The sequence below is a fragment of the Protopterus annectens genome, chromosome 9.part0 (genome assembly GCF_019279795.1).
Source record: "Protopterus annectens isolate FY-2018-M chromosome 9.part0, PAN1.0, whole genome shotgun sequence".
In the NCBI taxonomy this organism is placed as follows: Eukaryota; Metazoa; Chordata; order Ceratodontiformes; family Protopteridae; genus Protopterus; species Protopterus annectens.
The window spans coordinates 322,085,686-322,104,555 of NC_056743.1; the positions used below are offsets into that span (position 1 = coordinate 322,085,686).

The 18,870-nt window shown below is 39.5% G+C and overlaps 1 protein-coding gene across 1 annotated transcript in view; it reads left to right on the top strand.

The window, feature by feature from the left end:
- The window catches only part of ZZEF1 (zinc finger ZZ-type and EF-hand domain containing 1), a gene marked incomplete in the record, with an annotated part of 3,903,331 nt that overhangs the window by 3,402,435 nt on the left and 482,026 nt on the right, over positions 1 to 18,870 (top strand). Inside the window, 1 exon segment of the mRNA XM_044082903.1 lies at positions 14,207 to 14,307. Coding sequence (XP_043938838.1) covers positions 14,207 to 14,307 — 101 coding nt within the window.

Genomic DNA, 18,870 nt, shown 5'->3' on the forward strand with positions numbered 1-18,870 from the left:
TAAACACTGTGCTCAAGAATTTTGTAGAGGGGAAAGAGTATGGCAGTAGGTCGATAATTAGAGAGCTCAACAGAATTTCCACGTTTGTGGATTGGTATAGTGTGGAACTTTGTCCAGAGGGCAGGAGCAGTGGATTCACTAATTGAGCAGTTTATGAGGATGGAGACAGGATATGCTATGGAGTCAGCAGCAGCTTTTAGGAAGAGAGGTGGCAGGTTGTCAGCTGAAGGAGAACCTGGTTTAAGCTTGATAAGTTTTTTAATGTAGCTGGTTAGAAATGGTTTTAGTGAGAAAGGACTGTTTTGCAGTTGGGGTCTGATAGGGGGTGTGGAGCTGGGTGGATGGACAGTTTGCAGATGGTATCTATGAAGTGTGAATTGAAAATTTAAGCAGTTTCATAGGGTGTGTTATTGGGGCAGGGGTTGGGAGTTTAAGGATTTCCTGTTTGGAGAATTTTGTTGACAGTATTCCAAAATGTTTTAGGGTTTCTTAACTTTGAATTTTTAAATCATGTGGAGTTTTTACTGTCTGTAGATTTCATGCTAGTGAATCACCTCTCAAAGAAAAGCTGTTGATGGCATTTAAATCTTAGATCCCGTACTGCATCACACTGTGGCATTTGTCAAAATCTATCATCCAACTTTCTCCTCAAGGAAGTGCAAATGGGTATTAAACTACAGATGTTTCTTCAAGTTGACTGCTTTGATAATAGTGATTTATGTCCCTGTGTTGTTACTACATAAAACTGTCATGTAGAGAAATTGCTCTTTATAGTTTAGAAGACTGCCACTTAAACATAGCTGTTGATAATTGTTTCAAGAATACATTGTTGCCATCTGTAATACTTCCATTTATTAATTGATAAACAGAAAAGCCCAGAATACTATTTAGCATTCTGGCTGGTACATCTGTTTATCTCTGTTGTTCTTTTCCCATTTTCATACCAGTTGAAGTGTTAGACCACTGGACATTGGCCTAGGACCAGTTTTGTGGTTCATTCCAGCTTTCTACCACAGAATATGTTTTCTGTATTATTCCTATTTTTGTTTTCTGTTTTGATGTGTTCCTATGATTTCTGTATCTCCAAGAGCTACTGTCCATTGCATGGTTGACAAGACATGTAATGCTGAAATCCATGTACCATCTTCTTAATTTTTGTTAGATGTTCTCCTTCTCCAGAACATCCTGTCATATCATGTTTTGAAAACTGATATTATTGAAATTTGTAGGATAGGCAGATTGTCTTTTCATTTTCCTTTCTAGCTGCTCTGATTTCATCACAACACTGTCTTGATCTGTTATTTCAATTCCGTGCTGTCTGCATCTTGTCTTTTAATGGCAGTCCGTTATCTTTAGAGACAGTGAACTACTTTGCGTTGCTTGACTTGTGATCTCTTAATTTTACCATGTTCTTCCAAGCTAGGCTTTGCCATTCAAAGACCTGTTAGTGGTGTTTCCACATTTCAGTATGGCTCTGAGTGAGTATCAGTTTTGTCAGGCTAGTTTTTAAGTGCCATTTCTTACAGCCATTTTAATGATGCCAGCTTGGTAGTTAGTGTACTTACAGGCCCACTTTTTAGTATGTCATTAGCTTGCTCATCAGGTCTTTTCCCTTTTCAGGATACTTGGTAAAGACATCCCATTCACAGAACTAGGTTTGCTGTCCCATTGACATGATTGCTCATACCTGAGGTATCAGAATACCATTTATTGGCTGATGGTGTTTGATTGGGTATATATGTTGTTTGGGTGTTGTGTTCATCAGTGTTTGTTTCTTTATCTTTAGGCCACTGCCATTTACATGCAGCATAATGTTTTCCTTTTCTTTATTCTGAATGTATTACATGCTTTCTCCTGTCATACTGCCACCTTGCACAGCTCTATGTTGTTGACATTTTTGGTGCTGCATTACAGAAAAGTAGCATGTTGTGCACTCTAATCAGTTTTCATGGTAGGTTTGATTTTACGCTATGGTAAATAAATCTGGTGCTGTAGCAGTAAGGATTAGGTGACTTTCATATGACGTATTGAATGTTCTGGCACCAGCTGTTAGTAAAGACTTTGCTTAATCCAGTCAAATCCTGTTACCGTATTTCACAGAAGGTCACAGAAACTGAGCAGTAGCAAGGGAGATTTGTGCCGTGGACAGTCCCCCTACACTGGCACTCCCCAAACCAAAGTGAGGAGCAAAATAGACGCTGCTCTGATGTTCCTATCATTCTGATCTGTCTACTGCAACTGTTTATGTGAATGCTACTGAATAATACTAGCAGTTGGCAATGCTGGTACTTCATTTCTGCATTGCCCTTCACACCCTTAATGCTTGTGGCCAGTTTCCTCACCCCTAGCTCTCCTTATGCTCATTACACTGTGCATTTGTGTCTTACTTAATGGCAGTGCAGGATATAATAAACTAATTTAGTGGAAGGCTGTACACTCAATACTAGTGCTTTACTTCAAATTGAGCACTCAAGTTCTACGAAGTAGCTGACATGTTTTCATTTCTGATGATTTTTTAAGAAATTAATGTAAACAGTAATCAAACTGTGACTGATATGAATCATTAACTGAATATTTTGTGTTACAGTGACATGAAGGTGACTGCTGTGTTTTATTTCTGTGCAACTTTTGATCATTTAAAGTTATTCTAAGAGAAATCTTGAAGCTGTGTAAGCATTGAAGAGTTCTTGTTTAGTGAAGTATTATTTTTTTTCATAGCCTTTTAGTTCCCTGTGCCTGATTGACAAAAATATGCCAGACTTGTGTATAAAACTAAAGGGACTAAAAACATTTAACTGCTTGTATCTTGCTATCCATATCCATATAAAAGAGTTTCCAATTGCTCAGTTTTTGTATGATTTTTTGTTTAGTCTCTTCCCACATATCCTTAGCTGCCACACCAGAATCCTTTTTAATCTGTACTCCTAAGTGCTTCATTTTATCTTGTCCCTATAAATATGGCTATTGCTGTAACAGTTTGTGTGTGAGTACATAATTTATAGCTATAGCCTTTGTTTTAGCTTAATTAAATTTGTATCCCGAAAAGATCTGAAACTGCCTCAAAATGTTCCACAACACTTAAATGTTTTCTTGTTTTATCAGGTATAAAATAATATCATCTGCAAATAGAGCCAGCTTTTCTTGACTACCATACCAGCTATATCCTTGAATTTCTGAGTCTCTTAGTTTCTTTTCCAAAGGTTCTAAATGAAGTGCAAATAAGAAAGGGGAAAGAGAATACACCTGCCTGGTTCCTCTGCTCAGACAAAAATATCTGAGAAGAAACCACCCACTTTAATTTTTGCCACCGATCCCTCATATATTCTCCCATTCAACCTTGTAATTTTATCAAGGAATGCAAATGGTTCTTTTGCCCTGCTTATAAATTCCCAGATTACTCTGTCAAATGCATTCCCCTGCTTCAAGACCCACCAACAACAGTGGTATTTTCTTACATTCAGCTTCCCTCTGGATCATCACTCTTCTGTTATGAAATGTTGGTTTCCCTCCACAAAACCACACTGATCCATACCTATCAATTTTGGCATCACGTTTGCCATTTTTTCTAGCCATTTTAGATGTAAACACTGTATATTCATGGTTTAGTATTGAAACAGTGCTGTATGGAGCTGAATCTGATGGGTCTTTACCCTCTTTAGGAATTACAGCCACTACCACCACTTTCTTCCATGATGTTGATGCTTCCCCTCCTCTTAAAATACTGTTAAACAAAACCTTCCAGATGCTTATCAGTTTTCCCCTCCTAGCTTCCAGACTTCCACAGGAATATACTGTCTATTCTTAGGGACTTTCCTGTGGATTTAGTTATACATCACCATTTTTATTTCATCTCCTCCTACCCTAGCTGTAAGTAATTGAGCCGAATCTACCTCTAACCTTGACATATTTAATTCTTCAGTAAACACTTTCATTTGTACCTTTTCTTGATCTCCATATTTCTCTGCTTTATACAGACTTCTATAAAATTTCCGAAATTTTTCTAGTAGCTCTGCAGGATCTCTTTGTCATCTTCCTTGTTGTAGACTCCCTAAGGTTGGCAACAAACATTTCTACTTTTTATTGCCTGAGTCATTGCACTAAAAGTTTTTGTGCTCTGGTGTTATCATCAAAAAACAGTTGCATAACAGCAGTCTTTCTAAACTCATGTGTATTATTGAGGTAATCCTTTATTTTCTGCTTAGCGTTCTGCAATTGCTCCTCTTCTTGTTCTTTGAGATTCCCCCTGTTGTGTAACACTATTTATTTACACCCTATTTTTTTTAACTCCCCTTAGATTTTACCCTACTCCTTAGCTATATTTTCAGAAGACATTTCTATCTTCTCTAGTAACTCCCAAATTGTTTTCACTACCCATTCCTTAAATTCCTCTCTTTTCCGCAGATAGGTGGGAAAGCACCAGTGCCTCATTTTGTTTTCATTTTTATTTTAGCTATTATTGGTGCATGATCTGAAATAATTGGATGCATATCAAAACTTTAAATTAAATGCACATGTTCCTGTGAAATGCAAGTTCTGTCTAGCCTAGCCCAGTTTTTGCATCTTGGGGAATAATATGCAAATTTACTCCAAACTCCTACTACTGAATTGACATCTTCCATGCCAAATATTTTTATAAATTTCTTCAGGAATTTACCCTCCTTTGTTATATTTTCCATTCTGGGTCCCCCAGACACATCTTCACTACTGCAAATCAAATTCCAGTCCCCACTTGTAAGTAATATTCCCTGCTGAAAAATGATCATTTCTCCCAGAAATTTCTTGAGCTCCATTATAGCAGTTTTCAGTGGAATATAAATACATGCCAGTGTAATCCTCCTTCCTTGCCAGTATCCCCTTAGTACTACAGATCTGCCATTGTTATCTTTTTATCCTCTTCTATCACTATTGGAGCTCCTCTTGCATTTAATATAAATCCTCTTTTCCTTTGCACCAGGTATTATTGAATAATCATCCTGAAAACATTTCTTTATCAAATTCACATGGTCAATTCTTTCCAAATGTGCCTCCTGTCGCACAGCTATTTGCACTGTACATTTTTAATATAGTTCACGTCTTTCTTTTTTGTATATATCTGAGACCATTAACATTTAAGTATAGTACAGAAAGTGTCATTATATTAAAAAGTTATTATTCCCACCTTTTATTTGTAATATCTTTTTGTTTAGTATCTTGCTCCAGCTTTTGTGTTACATGCACACACTAATGTGTGACAGGTTGATCTTTTATACAGTTGTTTCTTGCCATATCCATTTGAGCCTATGTCGCATCTTACAAAACTTTCTCTTTTATTGAAAGGCCAGAAACAAAAAAAAAAAAACAAATGCATCCCAACACATCCCTGAAACCTAGTAACTTAATACTAATGCACAAAACTATGTACATCTTCAAATATTGAAGTTTTACCCTCCTGATAGGAGCACTTGGTTTCAGAAGACATTATCTCCTAGTCATTGAAAGAAAAAAGTATTCTGTTTTACTCTTCTTTATCAGATTGTCTCCATGGAGTTATGAGAACCAGATACAGAGTTGCTTCTAGAAGTATTTATTTATTTCCTAGAAGAAATCTTAGATCTTCGGACTACATAAAATTGCAAACTGTAACTGTTCCCAGCAGAATAGCATGAAAGCACTACTGAGCCTTCGGTTTGAATCTCTTCACCTCCATAATCAGCAAGCTTCACACAATTGGCCAAATTAAGTTGCTCACCAGCTCTCACTTTAGCAAATGTTTCTGCTGACATTACATTACACTTTGAACCAGTGTCTACCTTGAACTCTGTGGGTTTACCATTGAACAGGACAGTGCAAAATACTTCATTATTTGCCGATAAATCTACTGCATTCACATGTTCACTGACCACTGATACACCATCTGCATAGAAAGTAGGGTTGCAGCTTTCTATATGATCAACTTGCTTTTTTGAGTGACCTTTCTTAATAACTGAATGAAGCTTGCGTGATTTACAAAAACTTTTGAAAGTGGTTTTATTTTTTACACTTGTGGGATTGCTGACCAAATGCTAAGCACTTCTCTGTCTTAGACTCATGATTGGCACCACAGTTACGATAGTTAACGCTAAGACTTGACTTTGGCTTTGGTGACTCACCATTATACTGCACTGAGCATGTCTGTTTTACTGAGCTAATCTCGGAACTTGCTAGAAGGTTTCCCAGGTAGACTCGCAAGGGTTGCAGCTGCTATGTGCTTAGGCCTGTTTCTGCTTGCCACATGTTGCATGCTGTCTGTGCTTGTTCTAGAGGTTGCTGAAACTGTGCTGTTATCACTTACAAGCATGCTTGTGTGTCTTTCTGTGAACTCATGGATTTGACAAATCTCTCTGGCTTTGCTCAATGTTAAATCACTGTCACGAAGCAAAATCTTTCTCACTGCAGCATTATTAACACCACACACAAGCCTGTCCTTTATTAACTTATCTTTCAAGTCACCAGATCTGCACATTTTAGCGTTATTTCTCAAGTCATTGATATAAGCTGCAAAAGTTTTGGTCTCTTGTATAAAATAGGTGCCTCTCTAATGTAATATTTGTATGGGGGTTGCACATTTCTCTAAATTTCCCAACCCTGGCTCCCCAACAAAACCTAGCAACCTACCATCAACCCCCGCTAAACCTCACCAGAAAAAACTCCAGTCTCCTAATGTTAAATATAAACCGTAGATGTAGTCTCAACAAGACCAGTGAACTCCACACCACCCTCTCACACTACTCACCTGATATAGTTGTCTTAACAGAAACATGGCTTAAATCAGAGATCAACAACAGTGAGATAACACTCCATGGCTATAACATACATAGACAAGACCAGATAGGAAAAAGAGGCGGAGGTGTAGCCATACCTTACAAAAATAATCTAACCCTCAAAGCTATAGACATAAGCATCCCAGATGTCACTAATGCAGAAATACTATTAACTAAACTTTTACTTAATTCTAAAAAGCAAACATAGTAGGTGTCTACATCCCACCAGGGAGTAATATCCCTACGCTAGAGCACATCCTACAATGGGCAAATAAGCTCCTTCCCCAAGAAGCAATTATACTTGGAGACTTTAATATCGATTGGTATTCCTGTAACTCAAACACACCCACAAACCACATTTCTCTGTACGGCTTCTTCCAACTAATCCAGCATACTACCAGGATAGACAAAACATCAAAAAAAAAAATCAATCCTAGATAGGATACTCGCCAATCAACCCAACCTCTCTCAACTCACAGGCTGTCTTCCTTTCAATGGCCTCTGACCCAGCAAATAAACTCTTCCAAAACCCTATCACATCAGCAAATCAGAAACAAACAAAAAACAAAAAATGTAATCACCAAGAGTTCATATACGCACTCAAAAGCTGCAGATGGGCACCTCTCACATACTTCCTATTAGACAAGGCAGTGGAGTTATTTAACTCCACCTTCCTTACTTAGCATCCTAAATAAGCTTGCCCCACCTAGAACAATTAGGATAAAACCCAACTACACCCAATGGCTAACCAAAGAAACAAGAGCTCTACTGAAAGCAAGAGACAAAGCCTGGGACACTTTGCACCATAAAAAATCATTAACCAATCATCAGAAGTACTTGGATCTAAGACATCCTTGCCAAAAAAACATATAAGACAAGACAAAAAAGAATATTATGCTAAAATACAACTTCAGCACCAAAGAAACTCACAAAAGTTCTTGTCAGCAGTCAAGGAAATCCTTCAGCCTGGTCAAATCACTGCCTCCTCCTCAAACACTGACAACACCATAGATGACATGCCCACACAGTTTAACAAAATTTTCACCAGTTCTTTACTCAAACTAACAAAAACTAGCCAGTCCCACCCACTTCTCTCTCCAACACAAAATTACAGTAACTTCTCCCTACAACCTATTCCTACTATCACCATAAAAAATACCTCAAAAAAACTCAAGCCAACAATCCTAGCTGCAGACAACCTACCCCCAGACTATCTCAAAATCACTGCAGAAGCCATCACGTACCCTGTCTCCATCCTTATAAACCACTACACCACTGAACAACAGGTCCCACCTATCTGAAATATAGCCTACATCATTCCACTACATAAAAGCGGCAGCTCTACAGAGCTTTCCAACTACCGTCCAGTTGCTATCCTGTCTCCACTATCAAAAATTCTTGAAAAATGCATCCATACCCAATTCCTTCACAATCTCCTCACTAAAAATCAACTTTCCAAAAATTAACATGGATTCTGCCCACACCATAGTACAACCACTGCCCTTCTAAGCTTCACTAACTCTGTCAACCTTCTCAGAAGTTAAGGTAACCTGGTCTCATCTATCTTTCTGGATCTCTCAAAAGCATTTGACACGGTCTCACACTCCAGACTGTTGAGCACACTATCAGAATTTAAAACCAGCCACTCCATACTCACCTGGTTCCAGAGCTATCTCACTGGGAGGCAGCAAGCAGTCAAATGGGGTAACTCCCTCTCCCCACTGCTGTCATTCACCTTAGGGGTCCCACAAGGATCCATTCTTGGCCTCTTCTCTTAACATTATTCACTAATAGCCTACATACTGCCACTAATGAACCCATGTTAATTCAATACGCTGATGACTCTAACTTAATTTGTGTAGCCCCAACACTGCACCATCTTCAGGAAATAACAAAGCAAGCCTTCTCTAAAGCAGAAACCTAGCTAACCAATCTCCAGTTAATACTCAATCCCAACAAAACAAAACTCATTCTATTGCACCATACAAGGTCCCCCGACCTCTCTTTGCTATTCAAAATCACCTCAGCAAACAACACCATCATTACTCCAGTCTCCCACACCAAACTTCTGGGAGTAGTAATAGACTAAAACATGAACTTTAATCTCCACATAAATCAAACAATCAAAAAAGTGCAAAAAATAGGTAGCCTGTACAGGAACAAACTTTTCCTCACGGGCAAATCCAAAATCTCTATTGCCGGAACCCACCTTCTCTCCACACTCCTGTATGCATCTCCCATCCTTACTTAACCTCAAGAAAACTTGCATAAGCTAACTAGATAGCTGCTGTAATAAAATAGCAAAGTTCGCTACAGATCCCATCACTGTCATGCTTTCAAAGAAGTCTCATGGCTAGAATTCCCCAACCTACTAATTTTAAACCAGCTCTCCATGGCCCACCAAATACTCAACCAACCTGAAAAAAACATCCGCTCTCAAAGACCTACTTACTCACTATTCCAATAGCCGAACCCTGAGCTCCAGTAATAAAAACCTAGTAAACCACTAAAAGTAGCAATAATGCTGGTGACTTGCTATACTCACAGTATCCCCAAAATCTGGAACTCCCTACCCATCGATGTTAGATCCACTTCCAGCACCTCCAAGTTTAAAAAACTACTAAAAGATCACCTAACATATACCTGGCTCTGCTCATGTACTAACCCTGCATAACTTTCCCTCACTCAGATGTAACCTCTAACTACACTTCTATCCAGTGTATAACCACTTTCTCCCTTACCTATATCCCATTGTCTTCCTCACAGCTGTAAGCTGTATTCTGTCAGGTGACACACTATAAATGTACTGTAGAGGCTTAAGAAAATCTAAGACGTACTGTATTAGTACTTTATTGATGTGTTAATCTCATCTCTCATGTATATATTTTTGTTAATTAATCTCCTATGTATATAAATTGCTTTATTGATCTCTGCAAGAATGTAAGTAGATACATATAATCTGTATAGTAAACTTCTTCTTTGTTGTACTAGACATGTTTTAGTAAAAATGTACTTTGCTGGAGCTTTTCTCCTCGGGCCTCTGCTGAAAATGGACACTGTTGTCCCATCGGACCATCCCGGTAAACAAATGTTAAATAAATAAAAATAAATAAATAATGCGTGGAGACATGCGTGAATGGGCGTACCTTCTTTGAAGGTTGTGCGTCAGGGCTGGCAACTCGGTACATAAAAATCAACTGCCAATTATTGGCGGACCGGAGTTCCGCTGTAGCGACCCCTAACTGGGAAAAGCCGAAAAAAATGTTTCAAGCACTCATGGTCCTCTCTTGATACAGCCGGTACCGCAGTATGGTGTTATTTCCCCTCTCCTGCATATACTGCTGGTACATACACAAATGAACACTCTCTTTTATTGGCCTCTGACCCATCTAAGTTAAGCAAAATGAATGTCCTTGTGCGTGCATCTTTGTCAGAAAAAGCTGCCTGTATGAAAATATTGTATTCCTCTTGAAATGCTCTTCAGTTCTCTGCTATATTATGATCAAACACAAGTGGACTGGACCTGCGCAAATGCCTCTGCCATATCAACACACACTAGTGAAGGTGCTTAGAATTATGTACAAACATACACACACACAAATAGATGCCAGAACTTGTAATTATGCCCAATAGCACAACAGACTCTCTGAAATAACTGCACCTTGCCAAATAGGTTTCAGTAGCACAAGAACTCTTTAAAATCACTGTACTTTGCGAAACCACTCCTTATCAGTGTAAGAAGTACTTTGAAATGACTTTACTTTGCAAATAAACTGTACACAGTAGAAGAAGCTCAGAATAAGAAGCACTTTGAAATGAATGCACTTTGCAAATAAACTGTACACAGCACAGGAACTTTTCAAAATGGCTGTACTTTGAGAAATAACGCTGTACAGTGTAAGAAATACTTTGAAATGGCGGCACTCTGCGAATAAATGTTCACAGCACAAGAAACTTTTTGGAATGGCTGTACTTTGCAATATAACTGTACTTTGCACACAGCAAACTCTTTGAAATAATTATACCGCAATAAAGCACACACTCTACAAACATTTTGCAACTGAGATACTTCGAACAACTCTAGTTATGCTTTGAATGGCTTTGGCCAATGCAAAATAGTAGTTTATGCCCAAAACACAGTCTTTTAAGAAAAAAACATGCAGTCGCTTTGCTCTTTAAGCTTATTTTGCCCTTTTATTGTACTCTTTATGCCCATTTAATCTCTTATCATGTTCATTATACTTTTCTTGTGCTCGTTTTAATTTAAACATGCTTGTTATGCAAACCAAAGGTAATTCTGAGCCCCACATAAATATTTTTGCTAGTTTTATCAAATATTGTGGTTTTGAACATTTTGTTTAATTAATAATGTGTTTTGTGCTTTTTGTTTGATTAATAATATGTTTTGTGCTATTCGTTTGATTAATAATGCGTGTTGTGCCTTACAAATGCTCCGTTTCATTTTCTTTGCAAAGTAAATCTTTTATGCAAGTTTTGGTTACCTTAAGTTTGTTTCTGGCCCCTTTTTGTTTGTCTGAGCTCCATTTCACTCATCCAACTCAGTCTGCCTTCACCTTCAACTTTGCACCTCATGGCTTGAAGAAGTTGCTGTCTTAATCCCAGTTCTGGTACCATGTCACTCATCTGGTCAGGATAAAACAGACAAACGTTTGTGGGTTCAGTTCAGGCAGCTTTATTACACACAGACACATCAAGAATGAGGCTTTGTAGCTTAAACTTAAACTTTTTAAACAGACTGCTACACTCATACATGTTAACACTTTGGCTGTTCTGTCAAAATGGCACTCCTATTTATATGCACGTGTGTGCATCTGGAAATGCTTCTTAAAGGTACATACACATGCTCTGTTCTACACTTTAGAATAACAGATTCCCATCCTTCCTCTGTTATCAGAGGAATTACAGTGATGGGCCAATGAATGCAATATTAACTTGGGAAGTCAGTTTTCTACATGAGACTCAAAATTATTCAATACAACAGATACCTACAACTTGCCATGAGGAGTATCCTTTAAAAACTTCAAAGCACAGAGAATTTGGTCCCCACAACAGAAGAAAAAGAAGGACATGTAAGATATAATCTGGGGCTCAAGGACTTCCAGCCAGCTGTGAACAGAAGAAACTCAACTAGTGGTAGCAGGTAATGCCACTGTGATGTGGTACATCAACAAGGTAGGAGGTGACAACAAGATATTATCAGTTCTGCAAACTCGCATTGATTACTTGAAAACTGGCAATGCGATAAAAAAATTTTTTTCCTCAGTGCAGTCTGAATCCACTCAAAGATGAATACTGTGGCAGTCCAGGTGTGCAGGACAACGGTTGACTTTTACGAGTGAATACTACGATTAGAGGCTTTCAGCCAACCAGTGCATGGGGGGGGGTCGTCTCATGTGGACTTGTTTACATCCCTAGATTGTAAACAACTAATTCAGTTTTGCTCAAGAAACCCTTGCAAGGAAGCTTAGTCAACAGGTGTATTTTCTGTAAGCTGGACAGGTCTTTGTCTGTGCCTTTCCTCTCATACTGTTGTTTCTCAGGTTGATCCAAAGAGTGAGAAAGGAACAGCCCAAGATGTTTCTCATGGCACTGTTTTGACCCACCCAGCACTGGTTCTTCCTGGTCATGGAGCTAACAGGAGGTATCACCATGTGCTGCCCTGCATGTTGAACCTTGTGAGCCCGAACAAGGGATCCCTTGTACACCTCAGCCTGTAAGCACTGCAGCTCATAGCATGGATAATCAAATTCTGATACCCATCAAGTACCTTTTTTCTGAGAAAATGGTTACAGAAGTAAGAAAGCCAATCACAAGAAGATCCTGTGTATCAAAGTGTAAAAGGTTGGCCGTTTGTGCTAGTTCAGAGGCCAGGACCCATCCATAACAGGGTCGTCCTGCTGTCCAGCACCTCAGTGATCTATTTAGGGTAGGTTTGGCATACGCTTCTGTTACAGCTCATCTCTCCCCCAGTTCCAATTCATCAGTTTGATTTAGAAACTGGCCGTTCCTTTGGGTCCTGAAATGTGTGCTGGAAAGGCTGGCCCAGGCTCCTTTTGAGTCAGCAGCTACCTCAACTGTGAAATTCCTGATATGGAAAACTAGTTTTTTAGAGGGACACCTCAACTCAGCCAGAAACAGCAGAACTACAGGCCCTTATTTGTGTAGAACTCTTTCTGGCTTTCCACAAGGACAGAGTAAGCCTCAAACATAATCTGTTCTTCAGTCCAAGGTATTGGCAGAGTTCACTTAATCCAGAGTACCCAGTTTTCTTCCTTTTCCCCCAATGCCCAAACAAGAGGGAGAGAATTCTGCCAACCCTAGATGTGTACAGGTAGTCAAGATTCTACCTGGATAAGACTAAACACTTTAGGAAGACAAACCAGCTTTTTATCTCCCTCTCTGAAAAAAATAGGGGAGAACATGTATCTAAACAAACTATCTCCATATGGCTGTCCCATTGTATACATTCCTACTAATTGTTAAGGGCAAAGAGCTGAAAGCCCCAGTTAGAACTCTCAATAGTAGGACCACAGCCATCACAGTGGCTGTCATGCAAGGGGTAGAGATATCCAGTCAGTTTTAGAAGCTGCCACCTGGATATCTCTACACAATTTTACCAAGCATAACAAACTGGACACTTATTCCTAGGGCCAGAACAGAATTTGCCAGACCTGTTTTGCTGGGCATGCTGAACAGCTGCCAGTTCCTGTCTGTTCACCCCCAACTCAGCTTAAAGCTTCAGGAATCATCTTGGTAGTAAGGAATACTGCAACTGTGATCTAAAGAAGAGCTTGATACAGTTGCGTAACAGTAGATGTGTGAAAAACTCACTGTTGCAGTACTCTGTCTCTCTCTCCTCCACCTTCTCTAAAATTTTCTTTAATAGCTGGGGTGCAGTCCCTCCCCCTCCCTTACCTTCCACCACTCCCTCCGTTATCTTAAGCATAAGATTAACTGCTTCAGGGCAAGAAATAAGGAGAATGCTCCTGGTTTACACATTCCTTGGCTTAACTGTCTTTTCTTGCTTCCAGGAAATGTTACTTATTAGTCACAGGGATTTCCTTACATAGGGATTCTTAGGGTCCTTGCCTGAGGGTGATTCTGCTTACGGGCATGAAGTCTAGTTCTTTCTTTTAGCAGAATGCAATGGCATATTCAAGGGCAGCTAGACACCATGAAGTGGAAGAAGAAACCCGAGTTCTTGAACACTGGCCTGCTAAGCAGGAGACCTAGTGGTAAACTTTCAGAGAAAGAAATGCTGCCACAGTGATCCATAGATGTACCATTATGGTAAGTTTCCTAAATAGTTATACTCTGTAGCACTGGAAAGTGTGCCTTTTTTTGTTATGTTGTAGAGAGAAGTCAGTAATTGGCCAAGATTCTAAATGTTCTGTTCTTTGTTGCAGATAACTCATGACGCTTTAAATGCCCCATTGCATATTCTTCGAGCTATGTATGAATTACAGATGAAAAAAACTGAATCTTTTTTTCAGGAAGTTCAGAAGCGGTAAGTAAGAACATTTTAATAAAAACATAATGTTTTTTGTTATGTAGCACCAGTGATGTACTGGCATTGTTTGTTAGGAAATATGGCTATAAATGTAACAGCATAACCTGTCTGAGAATTAAACCAAGTTTTCACATTAGGTACTGCCTGCTGTACCTTTTGAATACCTGTTAATAGAGTTGAAGAAATGGAGATATCAAGGGTGTTGGGTAATATGAAGTATATCAGGATTTTAAACTGTCTGGCTCTTATGCCAGCGTTTTTACCTTTATTTATTTATTGAGAACATGCATAAGTTAATGATTAACCTTTCTTCTTTTGAGATAAAAACATTATCTGATGGTGTCCAATTTCATTCAATCCTCAACTGAGTTCAGGTCTGACTCGGCTGCTTCTTCCAGATCATAGAATCTTGAACTCTTGAGCTCTTTCCATTATCCATAGTGCCCCTCCAACCTAATATACCCCTGATCTTGTTTGCCACCATTGTGAATAGACATAGACTGTGAGTTCTCAAGCTTTGGGTATTGACTAATTAAAATTCACAGCTTTCAGTGAGTTTAATGTACTTTACTTCTCTTTCCTCCCTTTTATCTTTTTAAAATTTACTTATTAGGCCCTTTTTCTTGTACTCTTTGAGTGCCTTCTTAAACCATCATTGGTAGTTTTCATTTTTCCCCCTTTCTGTATGAATTTTAGTACTCTTTTATTACCGTTGTTGGTAGTTCTTTCCCTTCCTTTCTTTTCTTTTTTCTTTAAAAAAATTCTTAGTGTTCCTCTTTTAGTCAATTATTTTTCTGTCTCCTGCTTAAACTTTTTAATATGTCAGATAAACCATCCGGTTTCAAAAAGTGTGTGGCTTGTGGGCAAAAAATTCTGAATTCAAATGCTCCCACGGAATGTGTGTACTGTTTAGGTCCTAAACACCTAGATGTAGATTGTGAAATCTGTAAAGGCTTCAATTCTAGAGCCTTAAGTGATAGAAAGAATAAACTTATACTTAGGGGTCTTATCTTTTCTGAATGCTCCACTCCAGTTGCTGGGTCTCAGGCCCCTAAGAAACAGGATAAAAGGGTGACTTTGTTGCTAAGGATTCTTGCAAAAGATCCCCTGAGTGCCGTTCTACTTAGGCATCGACTTCAGCTCCTTCATTGGAGCCACCAGCTAAACTTTTGAAAAAGTCAGATTCAGTCCCCTTGGATCCATACTCCACCTTTCCTCTCAGAACCTATCTCATCCAGATTGCCTTCTCCGTTTTTTTTGAGTGGTCACCTAAATGACACTACAGGCCTTTGACTACGGTTTACTCTCTTTGATCCTCCAGGAGCCTTTCCAAAGCAGACATGGATAAGGACAATGAAGAAGCTCCTTAGTATGCAAATTCTAATGGGAGTTCCCTTGGCTCCAACCCCATTAGGACCGGAGAGCCTTCTTAGATCTGCACCTCCTTTAATATCTCCTTCTCAGATCTGTCTTTCAGTTTTGGAGCCATTAGATCTGAAATCCTTGGGAGAGTGTTCATCGAAGAAAATTGTTTATTCAACTCCGATAGTTTCTGTGAGTCGACTCCAAAACTGTCAGAGCTGTCTTTCCCCTCAGATTATCAGCGTTAGACAGCTTGGTTCCACATCCTTCCTCAGGTGCAATGACTGCAAGATGTAACGAGCAGATGATTCAACAGGGTCCTTCGTTGGGTCCATCTCTTTCTACTTCCTCTGGGCATTTTGCATTCACAATGGTGGAGAGAGTCTTCTCTATGTCTGGAGATCAGACGTACCTGTCTTCCTTGGATCAGCCATCTTTATCTCATTCTATTTTGCATCCTGAGCCTCATTTATCTCTTCCACAGGGACAGCCAGCCCAGATAAGGCTCCAGTCCACCCATCAGGCTATAATTATCTCTACCGATACCTCCCTGGAGCATCTTACTGAGGAGGGTCCTCAGAAAAAAAAACATGCAAGAGGAGGCATTTAGACTCTCCACAAGAGTCTGTCACTGAAGAAACTGATTTTAATGATGTATCCTTTGGAGTCACCTTTGAACTCTTAACTCATTCACTCCAATGGAGCTCAGGAAGTTTGCACTGTAACTTCCAATTAAGCGGGACCTAAGCGTTTTGACAGAATCAAATTATGTCCTCACATTTCAAATAAATGCTCATATCTCTGGATCCATAGGGTTATGAAAGAAGTATAAATAGCAAACTCCCTCAGCACAAACTACTTTTATAGTGGTAGTATTCTTTAAGTTCTAGGTCATAAACCAAATTTTATAAGTGACAGTAAACATAGTAACTATTACATTTGTAATACAGTAAACTCTCAGTTAACCTGCACCCATGGGGATTGGTAGATGCCGGATAGCTGTAGTTTCTGGTTGCTTGAGAGTTACTAGTAAAAATAGGCCTGACTAATACTGTACCCTATACTATTTGTTTGGTTTTACTTGTTCTTAAGTTGGGGAGAGGGAATTTATTCCTATCTTCCCTTTTTAAAACTCTAATACTCTAAAAACATAAGGTATGTTTCTGCAGGGGGGGGGGTTACAACAGAAAGTGCAACACGTGAAAATTGTACTGTATTTCTTAGATTTTTTTTTCTGGTTGCTTGGGTTCCGGTTAACTGAGAGTTTACTGTATTTTGTTAACAACTTACAATATCTCAGCAACCATTCTAGTTGCATACATAACTGTCTGCAGCATTTTATCCATCTAGCTGAGAACTTTCATATGAGGCTAAGGAGATGTTCTTCGTGTTTCACTGTTACAGTCATCACATTTGGGTTATCTGCCTGCAGGTAGCCCTCAACCAGCCTGAATGCCGGTGTCTTCGGATTTCTGCATCGTATGCTGTCACCTCTTCCATGACGTCAGGCTGTCAGGGGTATAAAACATGCAGCTGACACCATTACATCAGTCTTTCTTGCCGTGCGGTACCCGAAGCAGAAGCAATTCGCAAGTGCCGGTCGACCGACTCCGGAAATTTTCGTTTTCCAGTTTCAGACATGAAGTCTTCAAAACGATAAGTACCCCATTGGGGATCCTTTATTCTTGCTCTAACCGATGTCAAAAAAAATTAACAATTGTCTTGCCTGTGGAAAGCAAATACCTCATAGATATTTTCATTCTTACTGCGTCACCTGTTTAGGCCCAGACCACAACGTCCCTTGCTGTCGGTTTTGTGCCTTGTTCAACTCCCGAACTATTCGTCGTCGGGCTATTTTTGTAGCTAAATACTTTTTTTCTTGATCTCCGTACTCCAAAATGGCTTCTGTAAGCCATCCGACTACCAATCTTCTGAAAAAACGTTAGGATAAAGAGAGAGACAGACCGCTTATGTCCAAAACTGCTGACGACACTTCCAATATGCTAGTTGCCAGTACGCCGGTACTCAGTGAGGTGCTTTCGCAGCCCCTGATACCCGCTACTGCAGATTTGCAGGCCTGTACTGATACCCATTCAGAGTCCGGTATGCTGCGAGATGCTTCTTCAACTATGGAACCTGCGGATTTCTCTACCTTGGATGGGTCCGAAGCTTCTGTGCAGGCACCGGCTTCTGAGGGTGTGTTCAGGCCTATCGATTTTCATGTTAAACCGACGACTTTGTTTCAAGCTAAGAATACTGAATTCCTTAGGCCTAAAGCTCGCACTAAGCCTAGAAAACCGATGACCAATGCACATTCTCAGGACCATATGCCTCAAAAACAAATGATTAGAATGGCTGAAGACCTTATTACATTAATTAGGGGAAGCCAGCCTTCCCCCTCTGAGACCTAGAACTGATTTTCTTTCTGATTCTTCTGATCAGGAATCTGATATCGCTGTTCTTTCTGACTACCAGGATTTACCCTTATCTGTTTATGAGGACTCTGATGCAGAGGATTCCATTACCTCTGCTCCCCCTCCAGAAAAATTTTCTTGTGGTGAAAGCTTGCATACCCTTCGGGAGCATTTCTGCTGGGAAAGCCATGACTATTCACAGTTCAAAAAGAGACTTAGGGAATTTTTAAACCTGCCTCAACACAGGCCTCCAGCTGGAATCCAGCCTTATCCCAGACACTTTGCCTCCAGCTTCCAGGAAACCTGACAGGTACTACAGAGTACCTGACTCTCACAAATTCCTTTTCAAGAATCCTACTGCAGATCCAAAGACCATTTCCCAAGGACCAAAAGGCATTAAAGCTACTACTGCCAAAAATCCTACCTTCTTCTGATAAGGATTCTAGAGCTTTAGACAGATGGGGTAAGAAGGTATATACTTCTGCTACTTTGGCTAGTAGGGATTTAAATTGCCAGTCTCATATGTTAAACTATCAGCAGCACATTATGCGATTAATTAAACAGAAAATGATGTTGATTCCTGACTGTGCTGAACACAAAGATTTACAAGAGTTAATGCATTCTGTTGACCAAGTAGGTAAACATACTTTGCAATGTGGTTTTGATGCTTTAGAAGCATCTTGCAGGGCTGCTGTCACTGGGTCTGTACTTTGAAGGCATGCTTGGCTTAAGGAACAAAACTTGCCAGATCATGTTACAGCTAAATTACTGGATGCACCCTTAA